General features: G+C 44.2%; 1 protein-coding gene and 1 non-coding gene across 2 annotated transcripts in view; both read right to left on the bottom strand.

Annotated features, from left to right (window-relative positions):
- CYP19A1 (cytochrome P450 family 19 subfamily A member 1) overlaps positions 1–10,177 on the bottom strand; it is a 35,834-nt gene extending 25,657 nt beyond the window's left edge. Inside the window, exons 1-2 of the mRNA XM_066275968.1 lie at positions 10,033–10,177; positions 4,748–4,898 (exon numbers count right to left, since the gene is read on the bottom strand). Coding sequence (XP_066132065.1) covers positions 4,748–4,898; positions 10,033–10,177 — 296 coding nt within the window. The remainder of the gene's footprint in view (positions 1–4,747; positions 4,899–10,032) is intronic.
- Positions 10,178–16,371: 6,194 nt separating this feature from the next.
- Positions 16,372–16,475, bottom strand: LOC136336982 (U6 spliceosomal RNA). The gene has a single exon (XR_010731711.1). It is a non-coding gene; the product is annotated as a U6 spliceosomal RNA (small nuclear RNA).
- Between the last annotated feature and the right edge of the window lie 3,812 nt (positions 16,476–20,287).

Below are 20,287 nucleotides of genomic sequence, written 5' to 3'. Positions count from 1 at the left end.
TATCCCACCTCAGTGCCTTTGCATTTGCTGTTTCTTCTATCTGGAATGTTTTTCCCCTAGGTTTCTGCATGACTTTCTCCCTCACTTCCTTTAGGTCTTTATATAAATGCTATCTTCTCAATGAGGTCTTCCTTGACTATCTACTTACAATTGTGCACCCATCCCTGCAATGAGCCCTCTCATTCTTACCTACTTTAATTTTCTATATAGCATATATCTACCTGATAATTTTGTGAGCAACCATCCTAGTTTGCCTGGGACCATCCTAGCTTTAGCATTAAAAGTTCCATATCCTGGGAAACCCCAGAGTCCCAGGCAAACTGAGACAGTTGGTCACCCTACTGATATACTATACATTTCCTTGTTTATTGTTAGTACAGTAACAATATATTTCTCTATGACAATAGGGATTTTTCTTTGTTCATAATACTCAGTGTGCATAGTAAGTTCTTAATAAATATTTATTTATTAAACAAATGGAAAGTCAATAATGACTATGGTAAGTTGGGATCATCTAGTATCTAGTACAGTATATAGTAAATACTCAGTAAATACAGTATATGTTTAAAGAATAAATGAATAAATTCTCTATAAATTTATACATATTAAAACACATACTACTATCACCCTAATTGATATGTTAATTGCTAACATATGTGCAAGTATGACCCTAATTAGCACATCAATTGCTTATTCTGCTTTGTGAGTGATATCCACATTCCTTTTTTGGTATTCATGATGAAAAATAATATATACACAACATATAGTGTCATGTACAACTTCTGTGATCCTCATTAATTTAGCACATACCTGCTTAGGGAATTGTGCAGCCTTTACCTGCAGATGATTAGATGCACCTTCCCCCAAAGCCCAACGTTCCTCAGGCCACATCCCAGCAGTGCTCATGCCTGCCTCCCCACCCCTCCCCCAAGTTCTCCAGCCCTCCCCACTGCAAGACTAAACTGGTTAGAAAAGTTGGGCTATAATCTCTACATAGTTATAATGACTACAGATCTCAAACTTTTCAAAAGATCTGGCAAACTACTCAAATAAAAATAAAAAGCTTTCTGAGGTCCAATGGGGTCTTTTCAAGAGGTACGAGTAGTTCTGGAAGGGACCTGAAGAGCAGGCAAGGAAAGGAGATAGGGACAAACAGGTCCTGTTCCCGGGTGGGGGTGGGGGGGCTGGCTGAGCCCTTAACAAAATTGAGTGGCTCAGAGGCAATTAAAAAGAACACGAAGACTCCAACCAGTGAAAAGCCTGTGAGGACAGGATAATGAAAGAACTAGGAGAGCTGGGAGACAGGCAGGATGGGCTGTGTCCTCGTCTCCAGGGGGAATCAGTGTCTACCTCGGTCAGGTCACTAAGATGACTTTCCTCATTAAGACAGCACATTGGTCAGATTCCACCCACCCCTCTCTGTAATGAGGGTCCTACTTCAGGAACTGGCTTTGGGCTTCCCAGGAATGTATCTGGTGATCTAAGCATCTAGAAGCATCACATGCATCATTCTTCACTGCAGTTCTAGGCTCCCCTGCCACCGCCTGAGATAGACCTAAGGGCAACACAGTAAGACATACCACTCCAGCTCCGCCTAGCTGTGTCCCCTAGCCCCAGGGACAGCCCCCCACCCCACTTCCCCTGGAAACTTCTGACCTTCTTTCCTCTCTCCAGCTCCTCAGCACATTGGAATTACCTGGAGAGTGCTAAACACTGCTGATGCCTGGGATTTGGGGGTTTTAAAGCTCTCTGAGTGACTTTCATATGCGGCCTGGGTGAAAACCACAGGCTCTGCTGCAGACCCTGAGCTGCAGGCAGATAATGTTCCGGAGAAATATCCTATGGGCCGCTTCGCCTGTCTGCTGGGGGAAACTGGTGGGGAGGAAGGCAGACGCGGACTTGAGGGCTGGAAGGCAACCTGCTGTGCTGGGAACGAAAGAGCAGGGGCCGGTGTCCCAATCCCCCAAGCCCAAGGGTCATCACTCTCGGGACATTTCTGAAACTGCAGTCAGTTGCAAAAGTGAGTAAAGTAAGGATTTTTAAAATGAGGACATATTAAATTCACTTATGTTCGGCTGACCAGAGTTCTGAGCCCAAGAGAAGTGAAACCCAAGAGTGGTTATGGTCTAGCCAGGAGAGCGTGGCTCTCAAACTTGAGTGTGCCTCCGAGTCCCCCGAGAGCTTGTGAAGAGACAAGCCGGGCTCCACCCTCAGGCTTTCTGATTTTGTGGGTCAGGGTGAGGCCCGAGCATGTGCATTTCTAATAATTTCTCAGGTATGGTGATGTTGCTGGCCAAGGGATCACACTTGGATGACCATTGCATCAGAGTGGTTTCACATTGAACCTAATGCAATGGCATTTCCCCCCAAAGCTGTTTATATTTAGTGGTATAAACAGGGTCTGCCTTAAAAGTGCAATATCAGGCCCTGGCCGGTTGGCTCAGTGGTGGACCATCGGCCTGGCGTGCGGGGGACCCAGGTTCGATTCCCAGCCAGGGCACATGGGAGAGGCGCCCATTTGCTTCTCCACCCCCCCTTCCTCTCTGTCTCTCTCTTCCCCTCCCACAGCCAAGGCTCCATTGGAGCAAAGATGGCCCGGGCGCTGGGGATGGCTCCTTGTGGCTCCTTGGCCTCTGCCCCAGGCGCTAGAGTGGCTCTGGTCGCGGCAGAGCGACGCCCCAGAGGGGCAGAGCATCACCCCCTGGTGGGCAGAGCGTCACCCCTGGTGGGCGTGCCGGGTGGATCCAGGTTGGGCGCATGCGGGAGTCTGTCTGACTGTCTCTCCCCATCTCCAGCTTCAGAAAAATAAAAAAAAAAAAAAAAAAAGTGCAATATCAAACTGAAGAAACAGAAAAAACTCAGGCAAAAATTGCGGTGTCAGATTGATTCAAAATAACATTACGGGAGAGTTTAAAATATTTTTATGGGTAACACATTTTTCTCTCTCACTTCCTTCTTTTAGGTATTTGACTCAACTTGGGCTTTGAGGATACTAAGATTTTTTTATGAAATGCTGTATGGAAACTTGGCCTGAAAAAAAAAATCAATGTAGTTTCCAGAAATGCTTCACATTATTCTAATCATTCAGTAAAACACCTCGGTGAGCCTTAGCTTGTGGGTGAAGCCCCAGTGGGGATCATAAATACAAAAATACATTAATGAGGCAGTGCTGGGAGATAGCTTTGTTAAAAATCTAGTACAGATAGCTGAAAGTCTAGTCAAATATGCTCTCTCTGAAATTCTCCATTTTCTATGATTACTAAATAAAGAAAACTAGCAAGTATTTCACAAAGCTAGTTCTGCACTATCAATGCATATTTAGTTAACCCCGGATGGACTGAATTCAAACTGCTAAGGTTTTCCAGAAAATATAATAATTGGGGCGGCCATCATTTTTTCTAATAGGCAATTTTGTACCTTTAGTTCAGATCGTTCAGCTCGGACACTGGCAGGCAGTCGTAGGATCGCATCATATCGATGGCTTCTGTCTACTCTCGACCCTTCCTGAGGTGCCCAGTAGCCTGGCATTAGCAAACTGGTACAGTCAGATTTTTGTCTTAGGGGTGTTTTTATTTTAATTGCTTACTTGTAGTGATAAGATCAAAATCTTAGGAAAGCAGATAAGATTATGCCTCTCTCTAAAATATCTTTTGTCAAAACCAAACCATCTGGATTCTCCACAGTCACTGATTAGAGAGACTTTGAATACGTTCCCATCTTTCCAGAGTGCTTTTTTTTTTTTTTTAATTTTTTTTATTTATTGATTTTAGCAAGAAAGGGAGAGAGAGGAACATCAATCTGTTCCTGTCTGTGCCCTGACCAGGGATTGAACCAGCAACCTCTGTGCTTCAGGATGATGCTCTAACCCAGTGGTCCCCAACCTTTTTTCGGCCACGGACCGGTTTAATGTCAGAAAATATTTTCACGAACCGGCCTTTAGGGTGGGACGGATAAATGCACAAAATAAAATTATGCGACCGGTGTAAAAACTGTGGTATTTTTAAATATAATTGTCGAACTTACGAGACAAGTGTCAAGAGTGAGTCTTAGATGGATGTAACAGGGAATCTGGTCATTTTTTAAAAATAAAACATCGTTCATACTTAAATATAAATAAAATGGAAATAATATAAGTTATTTATTCTTTCTCTGCAGACTGGTACCAAATGGCCCATGGACCAGTACGGGTCTGTGGCCCGGGGGTTGGGGACCACTGCTCTAACCAACTCTATCAGGCCAGGGCTAGAGTTCTCGATGTGCCTCTGGCTTCAGGCAAAGCCCATTATAGTTAGATTGTTTCACCTAGGAGTAAAACACAAACTTAGGAACAAAGACTGCATGGGAAGAAAAAATATGTTGTTTTCGGCCCTGGCTGGTTTGCTCAGTGGATAGAGCATCGGCCTGGAATGCAAATAGATGTCCTGGGTTAGATATCTAGTCAGAACACACATGAAAAGTGACCATCTGCTTCTCTCCCCTTTCTCTCCCTCTTCCTTTCCCATAGCCGGTGGCTCCATTGGTTCAAATGTCAGCCTAGGCGCTAAGGATAGCTTGGTTTATTCAAGCATCAGTCCCAGATGGGGGTTACCAGGTGGATCCTGGTTGGGGTGCATGTGGGAGTCTGTATCTCTATGTCCCCTTCTCTCACTTCAAAAACAAAACAAAACAAAGCAAAAAAACTTTTTTTTGAGTATGAAAAACCCAGCTTAGACTTTAAAAGTAGGTCTCTGATTATTAACAGGCTTACTTGCTGATAATGAGTGTTTCCTCTCCACATATCCAGACTCTCATGAATTCTCCATACATCTTGTTATAGTAGTTGCAGGCATTGCCAATCCCCATCCACAGGAACCGGAAGTGGGAAATGAGGGGCCCAATTCCCATACAGTACCCAGGACCTAGAAAAATCATCAAATCACAATCAGCGTTCCAATAATACCGAAAAGAGCAACTGCTTTGTTGCTGCTGTTCTTATTCTTTCATACTTAAGTGTTCTTTCACATCTTCTGGTGTGTATCTGTGAATCACTAAAAAATAAAGAAAGAAATAAAATAAAGAAATAAACCTATACGCTTAACTAGAAGCTCTTTACCCTTCCATGAATAAAAAGTAATTTATTGTTCACACCCTACTAGTTCTACTTTGTCTCAGTCATTTCAGTCTGAATGAATCAGGATGTGCGTCTACGATTTTCTTGCCATGTTAAGTGGTGTCAATGAGTTTCAAATACAAGTCAGTCAGTTCATCTAGTAACAAGCATGGAAACCAGGGAAAGTGACAAACTGACAGATATGTTTTCAGATGACCTAGTGGGTAGGTTATAATGAAGTTATAGTTTTGGTGTAATCTTTTTAACTAAGAGAAACATGATCTGCAAAGATAATATCCAAACAAAGAACATCTATTTTTTTTTTCCTTCAAAAAGGACTCAGTTTAAGAAAAAAAATCTTAAGCTAAATCTCTATAGGCAAAATAAAGCTAAGGCTTGAATTAGACAATGAGTTCAATCAGTTTTTAGACTAAAGTTTCAGTTTAGGGAGGTGGTTTTACTCAGCCACGTTCGTCCTTGCTTCTATGTAGACAAAGGCAGAATTCTGAAGACATAAATCCAGTGAATAACTAGGGAATTTGCTGTTGCTTTTATCAGAGACCGAACTTGGTAGCTTGATTTTACCAGTGGTGGTGAAAAGTTAGACAAAAACGCTTTGGAATCATTTTAGGAGTTTATTACTAAATTAGAAGCTTTTCTAAATCTTTCTCCTTTATGTCCATTCTGTTGGTGAAATACTTATAAAAACAGGACATGCACAGTTGTACCAGGCTGTGCTCTCTCTCTGTGGGCAGGTGCTCTGTAGAAATGATCTAGATAATCTAAACTTTTTCTTGAATCATCTAAATTAGATGTTTATTTCCAAATTCAGCTAACAAGGTTTAGCCCTTAACTATGCAGTAACTATATTAATGTGAACAAGATTGTTAGCTTTTTTTTTGCTTTAATGAGAAAGACTTTGTTCATATCTGTAGAAGGAAAACATTTTTAAAGTGTTCTTAATCCTATGAATGTTCTAATAATGCTATATGATAAGTAGATGATTGACTTTATATGAAATAATTTCATTAAGTTCTTAAAAATATTTAAATAAGCAGATTTGATTGAATAAGTATTTCCTTTAAATGTCATGAGATATACTAACCTGCCATCAATAGAAACATGCATAATAACAGGATATTTTCCTGGTAATTATAGCTTGAAACATTGTTGATGCTCAATAAATGCTTTCTGAATGAATTTTTAAAATTAATCAGCTGTGTGTATATTTTGAAAAATACACTTTTAAACATCATTCTTTTAAAGAATATTTTAGATTGTATTTACATTTTAATACAATGGATATATATCATTGGATCACATACATTTATTTCACATGAGGTCAGACATCTAACTATTTGGGAGAAGATATTGTTCAACATTTACTTAACATCCTAGATTCGGGAGAAACAAAGACAACTAAGGCTGCACTTTTCATTTTTCATCTAAAAGTTTGTGGCCCTGGCCAGTTGGCTCAGTGGTAGAGCGTTGGCCTGGCGTGCGGAAGTCCTGGGTTGGATTCCCGGTCAGGGCACACAGGAGAAGTGCCCATCTGCTTCTCCACCCCTCCTCCTCTCCTTCCTCTCTGTCTCTCTCTTCCCCTCCCGCAGCCGAGGCTCCATTGGAGCAAAGATGGCCCAGGCGCTGGGGATGGCTCCTTGGCCACTGCCCCAGGCGCTAGAGTGGCTCTGGTCGCGGCAGAGCGACGCCCCGGAGGGGCAGAGCATCGCCCCCTGGTGGGCGTACTGGGTGGATCCTGGTCGGGCGCATGCGGGAGTCTGTCTGACTGCTTCCCCGTTTCCAGCTTCGGAAAAATACAAAAATAAATAAATAAATAAATAAAAGTTTGTAAAAAATGTTAATATTTGGGAACCACCATTCAAATAAAAAAGATGACAGTGTTGGGCTGTGTCTATTGAAAAGGGAGATCTCGATGAACTTTACTTAGCTTGAAAACCTGAGTGTTCTAACCAGAAGAGAATCAGAGTTTTGGATACTTAGTGATCAGTCATATGTCAGCTTAATTCATCCAACAAACACTTCCTGAGACCCAATTAGGTATGGTGTGATGGGTATAAGTAGGTCCCCATTCAGAGTCCCTGGCAGGAGAGTGTGTGAAGAGAAAGAACAAAACAAAGCATGATCCTTTCATTTATATGTATCTCTAACACCTTCCAGCTGGAGGGAGGATGCTCCAGGAGGGGAAACCTTTAGGAGAATATTAGGGAAATACTGTGGTTGCAACTCCATACCCGGCTCCTCCCTGCTTCTCAGATTCAGGGATGTTCATCTAGGCACGCAGTGACGGCAGGAGCCACGTTCAGTACTTACTGCAGTTTTGTATAGAGACAACCTTTGTGAAGCCAACGACTGGAACCCCTTGCTTGCTATCCAGTCAAGATACTGTTGTATTTCATGCTAGAGAAACATGCACTCACAAATTTCACAGCAGCACTATAGCCTCCAAATGAAGATACCCCAAATGACTTTCAACAGTAGAATCAGTGATTAAACCATGAGATGTTCATGGAACTGCACACCATATGAACTACAGCTGCATGCCCCACCAAGATGAATCTTACAAGTATAATATGGAGCAAAAGAAGCAAGATAGAGGTGACAAGTAATGTAGGATTCGATTGCTAACATATTTAAAACTAGGCAGTATTAAACTGTATTGTTTGAGGATGTGAAAATAGGTGGTAAGGCCCTGGCCGGTTGGTTCAGCGGTAGAACATCGGCCCTGGTGGGCGTGCCGGGTGGATCCCGGTCGGGCGCATGCAGGAGTCTGTCTGACTGTCTCTCCCCGTTTCCAGCTTCAGAAAAATACAAAAAAAAAAAAAAAAAAAAAAAAAAGGTGGTAAAACTGTTTTTTAAAAAAGGCAGGGAGTGATTGTCACCAAGCAGAAGCATGTTTACCTCTGGGGGCGAGAGAGGGGGTGTGACTGAAAAGGCACAAGAGATGTTTGTGGGACCCTGCTAACGTCCTAGTTCTTGTCCTGGACTGTGATGACATTCACTGTGCACTATTCTGTAACTTAGTTTCTTAGTGGGAAAAAGGAAAATATGTTGCCGTGTCCTTTACCCTGTGTCCCCTTATGGGGATGTGGTGGCCAGGGCAGAGAGAGGCTCTGTAGGAAAAGACCCTGTGCAAGTCTGGGGGCGGCTGTGTGTTTCAGGGGAAGGGAGAGCTGCCAGGTGCCAGGTAACTGTGAGCGCTGCACAGATATCAGTGAACCTGAGGCATTTCCCCAGAATTGAAGCTCGCAAAGCCGCTAAGTGGGAACGCCTCTCTCCTGGCGCAGACTCTCAGAGCTCTCCCTGGCAGGAAGTCACTGCCAGCGTGTGTCATCTCTGCACCCTCCTCGTCTCCTTCACCCCCCAGAACCTGATCCAGCAAAGCCTCTCAGGACCTGTGGGTCAAACAATCTTAGGTGTGAGTCCCTGTTTCATCACTTACTAGCCATGCAGCATCTACCCTCTTTAAGTTTCAGTTTATTTATCTGCAAAATAGGCATAAACACAAACAACTCACCAGAGTGCTGTGAGGATCACAGAGAAAATGCTTTGTTGTAAACTGTAACTTAAACATAAGAGCTTTGAATCATTATATCTTCTTAAGTCCCTTTGGCTGAGAACCACAGGACTATTGACCTATTGGTATATGACAGCATGGTGTCCCTGCTCCAGGAGTGGTGGACAGAAATGGACTGCCACCTAGACTCCTGGCCCAGAGCTTCAGGGCTGCCAGCTCTCATGCTTGCCCCCTAGACCTCCTCACTCGGGAGTCTGAGGCAGCTCTATCACCACCTGCAGCATAAACACCGGGGGGTGCTTTTTAAAAATGCACCCACCTCACCTCCACTATTCATGGACCCTGACCTGGGAGTCCCCCGGGGAAGAAGAAATCCAGTGAGAAAGGATTTCAAGTTAGAGACCATGAAAGAACCTTCTCTCAGACTCCATCTGGGAGTAGAGAACAAGATTAATTAAATGTTCTGGGCATTGTAGTGACCTAAAGTACCAGGCTGAATCAGGTAGAGAGACAGGCAGTTCTCCAGAAATTCTTAAAGAATCCAGACACAGGGTACCAGCCCCTACTCCTGCTCTAAATCAAGCTATGCTGAAGCCCCCCACATCGGGAAGTGTGTCATGACAATGCTCCTGAAAGACAGACATATAGCCTTACCATATATCTTATGGTCCTGGGGACAGATGCCTGCCATGAGGAATTTTCACTAAAAACCAAAGAACTAGTCTGATATTTCTGAGTAATTCTGAATTAATCTGACAGTGATGGAGTGGTAGGGGTTTCTATTGGATTTATCTGGATAATTATATTATACTCTACTTTTTGATTGCCCCACAGATCTTGCTGAAGATTCTATTAGGGTATGATGATCCAGGGAACTGTAGTGGTCCCCACTCTTCCACTGCCCAGGTCTCATCCAGTCCTTATGGTGGCCCCATCATCACCCCCCCCCCAACAATTGAAAGAAAATGAAGAGTGGAATAAAGAGAAGCAGGGAGCAGGCATGGGAAGAGAGAAAAGGGATTACAGATGGCATTCCAGAGGCTTTTTCACCTTCAGAGCAAAATTGGAATGAATTTGAAACCAACCAACAAACAAATAACACCTGGAATTTTACCTTGTTCCTCCCTGTCTCGAACTTACCTTAAAGGGTTTGTTCCAAGTCTGCTTTACCAAAGCTAAGTGCAGAGTAGAAGGGATTATCTGAGATATTTTAAAATGCTTTCATTCAAAACCTGCAGCTAACTGGTGAAAAAGCTTCCGTCTGAGTCGTCACTCGCCAAGTTTGCTGTGGGCTTCAGCCATCTCCCCAGGTTCGCTCCGTACCCTTTTACAAAACTTTCTTTACCTTCATGGACCCAAAACCCAAGTAAACAATCTCCTTAGATACAAAACTAGGTACACGACTTACCGGGGATTGAAGAGGAGCCCTCATAATTCCAAACCAAAAGAAAAAAGCCAGTGAGCAGCAGGATTGGCATGGTGGCAACAGGCACGGCGTCGGGCACCATGCTGGTGATGTTAAAATGCACTGGGTTCAGCATTCCCCAAACCATACTGTGCTCCTTGGTCTCGAGGGAAGACCTGTGGGAACCAAGGGGCCGAAAAATTAGAGATTCCCCGAAAAGGTACCACCAGGACTCCTGTTGCTTCAGAGGACGCTGTGGTACAGAGAGCTGCACTTTGTTTTATAATGTGATTGGACACTTAGACGAGACAAATTTGACTTATGGGGACAAGTCAAAACAAGCAAGCCCGAGAGAGCTCTTTCGGCTTGACACACAGCAGGTCTGACCTTGCACAGCCTCACGTTCGGTTGGACGCTTGGTCTGATTAGAACCTTATCATCTTGCCCTTGAGTGGGCAGAGTGACTGAATTCCCAATTAAGAGCCAATTATTATTATTATTATTCTTTTTTTTTTTTACCAAAATACAAGGAAATGAAGCTCATTGCAGAGGTGGGATCATTCTGTGACTTCATCAGCAGATTTTATTTAGGCAAACTTTTCCCCTTGCAGCCAAATCAATCAAAAGAAGAAGAAAAAAAAGCAATCACCAACATGCTTCCTCGCTCAGCATTTCTTTCCCCAAAGAATAAGCTTCTCCAACAAGAACATGTTTCTTAGCCATCAGGGAGGCAGTTCTCAGAGTCCCCTTTACATGGTCCATTGAATTCAATGCAACTCACTCAGGACAAGTAAGGTTTAAAATCTCTTGCATCACAGGCTGGATTAAGCAGTGCCTATGCAGGCTAATGCCAGAGGTATCAATAGTAGGAAAGAAGAATGGGAGAGGAAAAATAAAGGAGAAGGGAAAGAGCAGGAATGGGAAGGAGGAAGAAGAAAAGAAAGGACGGAGTAGCATGCTACCAGCAATAGGCTAGGGTGACACTTAGCGACCTCACTCCTCAGAGTGGCTAGCCTCCTGTGCAAGAGGATTTTCTGTTTGATTTGCTGGTTCTGATTTTTCAACAACATAATATTGAGTCTGTCTTTTCAGTAAGGTTTTCTAATGCCTGTACTCTCAAGAGAGAGTCACAGAGATGCTGGTTTGTCGAAAAGACCGAGATTGAATAGACTTGTACAGTGAGGAAAGAGCAACTGTTCAATGCAGTTCCCGGTGCCAATGACTGCTTCAAGGCTTCCCTTCCCTGGGAGAGTGCCTGAAGTTTCCAGGGCTTCTAATGGCTCTGAAACAGATTTGGGCTGGGTTTCATCTAGTAATAAAGTTCTAGATTATTAGCCCAGGGCTTCTAGTTGGATTTGAGGGGCTCTGTGAACTCCCTGAAATACTGAATAAAATGTATCTGCTCATCTGCCCTTTTCAGGGGGGAAAGAAGCCCTAATTCTTATCACAGTCTTAATGAGTTTGTACTTGTAATTCTCCAAACATCCAGATGAGATCTTAATCATCCAGTCAAAGACTCATTGCTGGCAACTCTAGAAATTTCTCAGTATAGTCCAATTCATTGAATTGCTTGATTCATCTTATTTTCCACCTTTTAAATAACTATTAATGGTTAAGTGCAAAGCACTGAAACTGCATGCACATGTGTTGGGCAGTTTAAAATACATATTGAAATTTGAAACTGAAATTTAACAGTGTTTCTGTCATTATGTGGTTCCTTTGTTAGTGAGTAGGTGCTACTTTGAACAGGTTGAGTTTCTAGGTTTTTTATTTCCAGAGTAGAATTTCATAACATTCTGAGTAAGTTCTTTGTGACTTTCTGACAGCCAGGACCCTCCAGGTTTCTATTTATATTGATGAAAGCTGAAAATGTTAAAAGTGGAGAAAGTGATAGTGACAAAAAGGAGGACAGAGGAAGTGATGCTGGCAAAAAGCTTCACATTAGGCCCTGGCCGGTTGGCTCGGCGGTGGAGCGTCGGCCTGGCGTGCGGGGGACCCGGGTTCGATTCCCGGCCAGGGCACATGGGGGAGGCGCCCGTTTGCTTCTCCACCCCCCCCTTCCTCTCTGTCTCTCTCTTCCCCTCCCGCAGCCGAGGCTCCGTTGGAGCGGAGATGGCCCGGGCGCTGGGGATGGCTCCTTGGCCTCTGCCCCGGATGCTAGAGTGGCTCTGGTCGCGGCAGAGCGACACCCCGGAGGGGCACAGCATCGCCCCCTGGTGGGCAGAGCGTCGCCCCTGGTGGGCATGCCGGGTGGATCCCGGTCGGGCGCGTGCGGGAGTCTGTCTCACTGTCTCTCCCCATTTCCAGCTTCAGAAAAATACAAAACAAACAAACAAACAAACAAACAAAAACAAAAAAGCTTCACATTAAAGGAACTCTTAGATATTTCACATTGAAAGCACAAAGGATAAAATATTGGCAGCTGATGTGAATTGATAAGGGAGCATGACAATTCACCAAGGTATAGAAAAGATGCTCCTTTGGTATCCTGTTATACAGAGAAGGTAAGACCTGTTTAAATACTCTTGATAAGCTTTTTTATATATATATATAAAGAAAAAATACTTTAAGAATTGCAGTGTTTCTAATGTTTTAAATATTAGTTTTACTATTTTTTTCATTTTCCTATACACTTAAAACCTACAATAAGACTTTTTAATGCTTGAACAAAAAATGTTAAAGGTCACAGAACAGTTGTACTTTTTCCTTTGATTTTTAGGATTATATTGGCACAGTTTCGGCCTGCATGGTCATTTTTACAGTATTACACTATTGTGTGAAGTGAGGCCTCCCTTTATGTCTAAATGTTTAATGGGGCTAAGAAGCTTTGCTCCTCGTCTTCCTTAAATGTAGGTCATAGCCCTGGCCCAGCAGCTCAGTCGGTTTGAGCCATCTCGATACATCAAGATTGTGAGCATACAAGAGCTCTCTCGCTCTTTCTCTCTCTCTTTCTCTTCCTCTCTCTCCCTTCCTCTCTCTCTAAAAAAAATAAATTAATTAAAAAAATTTGTTTTTCATAAAGATGCCCTAAAAAGTATGACTTAAAGATCCAACAGGATAAGATTTTTAAAAATTATTGATTTATTGCCTAACCAGGCTGTGGCACAGTGGATAGAGCATTGAACTGGGATGCAGAGGACCCAGGTTCGAAACCCCGAAGTCACTGGCTTGAGCACGGGCTCATCCGGCTTGAGCATGGGGTCACTGGCGTGAGTGTAGGATCATAGACATGACCCCATGGTCACTGGCTTGAAGCCCACGGTCTCTGGCTTGAGCAAGGGGTCACTTGGTCTGCTGTAGCCCCCGTGTCAAGGCACATATCAGAAAACAATCAATTAACAACTAAGGTGCCACAATGAAGACTTGATGATTCTCATCTTTCTCCCTTCCTCTCTGTCCCTCTCTCTGTCTCTGTTGCAAAAAATAAAATAAAATAAATTATTTATTTTAGAGAAGGAGGAAGTAAAAAGAGAGACATTAATTTGTTTAATTTATTTATGCATTTATTGGTTGATTCTTGAATAATAGATACTCTGACCAGGGATTGAACTTGCAATCTTGGTGTGTGGAGACAATGCTCTAACCAACTGAGCGACTCAGCCAGAGCCAGTATAAAAATTGTTTTTTAACACTAACAAAGCATTTTGCTATATGTCAGACACTATTTCAAGCACCTTACAAATATTAAGCCATTTATCCTCATAATACTTGTATGAGGACCCCCATTTTACAGATGAAGGAACTGAAGCATAGGGAAGTACCTTGCCCTAGGCCTAGGGCACCCAGTTTATTTGTTGCAAAACTGGGATTGAAGTTCGTAGAGTCTGTCTCCAGAGCCCATGCTCTTAATCATGCCATTTTGTTGCCTATTATGGGATTTATTTGGTCCCTATATTCAGGGACTTCAATCACTCATGTTTATGCCTAGGCTATTCAGAATGACTCTCTTTAAAGCAGTAAGCTTTTCAGACCTCAGAAAAAAGATTATCTCTTCTTTGTGCATTATTTTTCCTGTTTAGTAAGATATTCTGATGGGACACACAGGCAAGTTAAACAGAGGTCTAGGGCCACATCATTTATTTATTTATTTATTTATTTATTTTTGGATAGACATACTACTTTTATTTTTTATTGATTTTAGAAAGAGGAAGGGAGAAAGGGAAAGAAACATCAATTTGTTGTTTCATTTATTTATGCATTCACTGGTTGATTTTTATATGTGTCCTGACTGGAAATCAAAGCCGCAATCTTGGTATCTTGGTGTGATGCTCTAACCAACTGAGCTAACTGGCCGGGGTGGCTTTTTTTTTTTCTTTTTCATTAAATTTATTGGTGCCTGCCCTGTGGGGGTGCAATGGATTGACCAGGAATTCTGAGATCACTGATTCGAAATTCTGGGCTTGCCAACTCAAAGCACATACAACAAGCACGAGCAATCAATGAACAACTCAAGTGGAACAACTATAAGTGGATGCTTCTCACTCCCTAACCCCCTCTCTCTGTAAAATCAATCAACAACAACAAAAAATCTTTTAAATTTATTGGGATGATACCAGTTAGTAAAATTATGTAGGTTTCAGGTGTACAATTCTATAATACATCATTTGGATATTGTTTTGTGTTTTTACCACTGGGCATTAATTCTTAAAAGTCATCTCCCTCTGTTTCTTCTCCTAGAAGGTGAGCTCCCCAAGGCCAGGGATCCATCCCTGTCTCCTTCAACACCTGCATCCCATTCAGACCTTTATACTTGGTCAATTCAAATCTGTTGCGTGAGTTTGCACTGTTTCCACTTTCGTCTGGTTTCACCCCCTATTTTGAGTTCCCCAAGCCCCTTCCTCTCAGGCCTTCCCTTCAGTTCATCCCACACACTGCTGCTAGATCGCTTCTCAACTCAGTTTTTATCACATCAATCCCCTGCTAAAAACCCTGCTTTGCTTCCAGTTGAGTACATGGGTTCAAACTTCATCCTCGTCTAGTCTTATTTCCTGGCTCTCCACACCCTAACTCTGCCTCCTCAGTGACCCACAAACATCCTACCTGGGAGTTCTTCTCTTATCCCCCGGGCTCAGCTGCTTCAGCCCCACAGGTCTCCTGGGAGAGGTCTGTGTCCTCCTTCCACGAGCCTTCTCTTACCTGATATAAGTACCCCTCCTTTTTGTTTGATATAGGACACTTGTTTTGACTTCCAGGTCACTCTATAACTTAGAGTGGTGGAGAGTTTCATTAAACATTTACTAAAGACCCTGACTGAGTGAGCTGATATTCAGAAATGAGAGGTATAAGTCCCAAGGAAGGTTATAAGCCAGGAATCTAGGATGTCAGAGCTGCCCGTGAACTTGTACACTAAGGAAGCATGGGTTTTCAAGGTTATAAGACACTTTGAGATCTCCTTATAGTAAAGTTCTCTCCCTCGAAAACAAACTAACCACATGAGGTCCAGGGAAATAAGGTCACTTTTCAGTGGTCACTTACAAGTGGGACCGAGTTACCCACATGCTCATTCTGCGATTTGATTTCTGTGCCCTGGCACTGGAGTGGTAACCCTGGCAGTTCCAGTTACTCTTCCCAGAAAGCTTCCAAGTGAATCACTGGAAGTTTCTTGTTCTGAAGAAGGAGAAACATAATAGGAACCAATAAGGGACACCCAGAAGGATAAATGTTGCATCATTGGAGTGGACTTCCCTTCAGAGCACCGCTAGGAGGCCTCAGCCACTGCATCACAACCACGTAGAAAAGGCGACCAAGTGCATAAAAGGCAAGTTACCACTCAGGGAAATGTGCAATGTTGCGTCATTGGAGTGGACTTCCCTTCAGAGCACCGCTAGGAGGCCTCAGCCACTGCATTGCAACCACGTAGAAAAGGCGACTCAGTGCATAAAAGGCAAGTTACCACTCAGGGAAATGTGCAGGCGGCCAAAGCCCATGTTTCCTGTGAGCGTGCAGACCAGAACTTGGGCCTGGATGCCCTTTTCTCTCTTAGCTTTTATTTTTAACCCTCTGAAGGTGCCTTATTGTCCCTCAGATACCTAATCTGTTTTCTTCCAAATGGAATGTGATAGCCTATCCTCAGAGGGTTTGTTTTAAAGTATAGTCAGCAATGACCACCTGAAAAGAGTACTGGATCTTTATCTGGACCCAGGGTGTGCAGGTGTGGGGCCAGAGGTCTACCCTAGGGTCCTCAGATACTGTTGTGCAGGGGCTGCCTGACAGCCAGGCTTTCTCTCGCCGGCAGGATGAGCCTGTCTTATGGAGGAGGCAGAAAAGGCAAGGCTGGGTATTGTTCCAGAAGCAGCAGCCATTTCTCTGAGAGGTTTCCCACCCCTTCACTCTTTTTTGTAAAAATATAGGGAATGCTTCAAGAATTTGCATGTCATCCTTGCTCAGGGGCCATGCTAATCTCTGCATCCTTCCAATTTTAGTATATGTGCTGCCCAAGCAAGCACCCGCCCCTTAACTTTCAAGTCAACTTTGCAAGACCTAACCTCTTGCCTTGATGTAAAAGAGACAAGCTAAAAGGATTCTGCAGTCCAGTTTTGGCTTTTAACCCAAAGGAAAGAAAAGGCAGATGTGACAGTGTCACGGGAGCAGGCTTTGGGGCTGGGGGCCTGAATCCAAGTCTCAGCTCGGTGGCTAACCAGCTCTATGACCTCATGTACTTACTTCCCAAGCTTTCCTGAGCCCTGGCTGGGGAAGTGAATTCTCTCTACCTCAGGACACTGAGGTTTTGGGTTCAAGTGCAAGTTTCATAGTTGTACACCAGCGTTGCTTGCTATCATTGTTCAGGCTTTATGATCTCTGTGACTCATGACACTGAGAGCAACAATGAGTCCCCAAGTAGGGCTGCTTAAGGTAGCCCTAGAGCCACCAGCCAGAGAGGCCACTGAACCTCGTTCTTGTGGCAAGACCCAGAGCCACTCTTGAGCCTTGGTGTCCCAGATCTATCACACTGAGCTCCCAAGAGGCCTTGTTGTGGCTCATGCAGCACTCCCTGGCAGGGCGGTAGCAAACCAGCCCGGTAGGGAACATGCCCAGCTGCCTCTGCAAGGGGCTGTCTTTCATGGTATCCTCCCAAGCATATACTCACATCTCATTTATCTTTGTGGCCACCCTGGAGGCGACCAGGAATGCCTTGAACTGTAAATGCTCAGTAAATGTTGGCCAATGATAGATGAGCTGGGGTCATCAAAGAATGACGCATTTACATAATTCTAGAGGAATGTTTCTTTTTCCTGCGATTCCAAATGCCATCTTTCAGTAATGCAGTGGCCCCGAGCTACCACCCAAACAGTCAGATAACAGCAGCATTACTGGCCTTTCTTGTGAGCTTATCTGTTGTTTAATGAACAAACTGAGAAGCCACAGAGATGGCCTAGCAAGGCCAGTCTCTGGCAAAGGAGCCAATGATTGACCCCAAGTGGTAGGTTTGCTTAACCTCTCTGGACCCAATTTCTTTATAAAATAAGCTCTGTATCTGAAGTCCAAGATTCTTACCTTTTATCTTATCTCCCCCCCCCCCCCGCCCTCCCCAGTACCTTTGCCCTTCTTCATCCTCCCCCATCCCTCCTTCTGCACCGTTGCCTTAGGCCAGCCAGCGGTGCCTGTGGGCCCAGATCCCAGAGCTAAAGCGGGATATAAGGGAACTTGCAGTCCGCCAGCTTTCAAGTTCCTTTCCTTATCCTCTGCCTCAGGTTCTCAGTGTCCCAGAGGCTCTTTCTGGACCAAAACCACCTTCGACTGTGGTGTCCGGGTTATAAGTGAATGTCATTTTCTTTAAGCATTTTATGTTTCACCTGGACCCTGAATACAGGTGAAGGTTTAATGATAAGGTGATAGATTTTGCAGCCAATGGAACCAGTGGGAAAGATTTAAGGAGTGAGAAAAGGGTGTGCCTGATACCCTGAAGTCCCATCTGTGGCCCACCTCCCAGCGACACTGTCCATAGCCACACTTTAGCCGTTGGTGGACATCAAGGCCCACAGGATCCCTGGGCTTCTGCCATGGAGGATCCCATCTCACTGAAAGCACATATACATGCAGATTTCAAAACCTTGTTGTCTTTAATATCCTGGATGCTGTTTCAGACTGTAGGAATATAGCAGTCAACAAAATGTGGTTCTTGCCCTCAAGAAGTTAATTGGACAACACTCAGACACCCATATTACTATTAATATAAGTCAGATTATGAGTGTTGAACCAGAGCCATGAACAACCATGGAAAGAGAAGAGAAAATTATTATTCTGGGAAAGTTAGGTATGGCTTCATCGAGACAGGCTAGTAAGCCAAGACAAGTGGAACAGGGAAACTAAGACAATTCAATGGCCAAGCAGTTTACAACCATCTAGTAAATCACAAAATCCTGCCTTCCATAACCAAGGGCACTTAAGAGTAAATGGTTTACACTTCTCAACCAGAGAGTAAATAGCTTAAATCACCCTACCCAGGGAGATAGATAACAGAAATACAATTAATGCCACTTGTGCCAACCACACCCGAGGACAGATGGAGTCAGGGGAATAAATCTTATTTTGGCACATCAGAATAAAGCTGATGAATATTCTATTGAGCTCCTTCCCTAAGACAACCCCTAAACTCCCAGCCTTTAAAAACCTCAAGACAGCCTGACCAGGCAGTGGTGCAATGCATAAAGCGTCATCAAACTGGGATGCAGAGGACCCAGGTTCAAGACCCCAAGGTCGCCAGCTTGCGTGCGGGTTCATCTGGTTTGAGCAAGGCTCACCAGCTTGAGCCCAAGGTTGCTGGCTTGAGCAAGGGGTCACTGGCTGGGGCCCTTTGGTCAAGGCACATATGAGAAGCAATCAATGAACAACCAAGGTGCTGCAACAAAGAATTGATGCTTCTCATCTCTCTCCATTCCGGTCTGTCTGACCCTATCTGTACCTCTCTCTGCCTCTCTCTGTCTCTGTCACAGAAGAAATAAAAACCCTCAGGACAAAGGACCCAGGGTGCACTCCCCCTCCCAGGCATGCCCATGTCTTTCTCCCCTCTTGGCATGCATCTCCTAAACCCTAAGGGTCCCCATGAGACTTGTAACCAGGGGAGTAGTAGGCAGTGGCAGCACATCCCAGGCTAACCCCGTGAGCCTGTCTCCAAGGCCCCCTTTTCTTTGACTTCCCAGTGAGCTGACAGCAGCCCCGCCATGGCTCACTGCTTTCCTATATCGTCTCTAGAGAGTCAAAGCAGCGCACCACCTAGGCTCTGTCCTGTGGCTTCTTCTGACCTAAGCCCTCCCTTTGTTTCTTTGTCTCCAGCTTTAATAAATGTACTCTCAAAAATCAACTGGACTCTTGTTGTGAAATCTTTCTCACACAAAGTCAAGAACCCACACTTGCTGGCCACTTCGGTCCAGTTCCTGTCCGATAACAGTGAGCGGGCCTTGAAGGAGAAGTATTATTTTACGAGATATAAGGGAAAGGCATTGCAGGTTGAGAGAGAATGAGGAGAAAATTGACAAGGGAAACTCAGGGGGGCTCCCGCCTCCCTCCCTGTGCCACAGGCTTCCCTGGTTCAGACAGACTGTACACATTCATTGCTACAGCCTCACCCCAGTTTCTTCATCAGAAAAATCGGGGACATAATAGTGATTTTTGACACGGTAACGAAAAGTATAGAAAATGAAATAAAGCATACTGGGGGCTTCTTGGAGTATCTAGCACATAAAAGAGTTCAGTGAACATTGTTAGAGTTATTGGTCTACAGTCTCCAGCAGGAGCAGAGGTGAGAAGGGACGGAGCTGGGAAGAGCTGGAAGAAGCAGTCTCCGGACTGCAGTCGTGTCCTTGGGAGACACTGTAGACTGTACTATTAGGCTGGTCAATTTACCTCTCTTGGGTACTCTGAGGGTGCCAGGGAATAAGGTCGTCTCTAAGCTCCCTTGGTGGCCTGGAGGTCATTGATTCTATGACCCTTTTGCCATGTGAGAGAGACACTGAGGTGGCCTGAATAGAATTGTGGAGGGGTTGACATTTGTCTCGAGTGCCCCTCCTCACCCTCACTTCCTTTTCTGTGTCACTTCCCCACATTTTCCACCTGCCACTTCCTTCTCCCCAGTCCGAGGAAACAGTCTCTGGGATCATCTTTCAGCTCCTTCTTCCTCCAGGGATATTTTCATTTTAACAGGTGCCTGGAGCAGTTCTTTGGAGGGCATGAAAAAAATATTTGGCACTCTCTCAGCTCTATGAGAGCCTGCTGTCTAGTAGAAGGAAAAACAAAAACAAATAAGCATGATACTGTTGAT

Source organism: Saccopteryx bilineata, chromosome 4 (assembly GCF_036850765.1).
Source record: "Saccopteryx bilineata isolate mSacBil1 chromosome 4, mSacBil1_pri_phased_curated, whole genome shotgun sequence".
Classification (NCBI taxonomy): domain Eukaryota; kingdom Metazoa; phylum Chordata; class Mammalia; order Chiroptera; family Emballonuridae; genus Saccopteryx; species Saccopteryx bilineata.
This window is presented reverse-complemented; position numbering and strand designations above follow the sequence as displayed.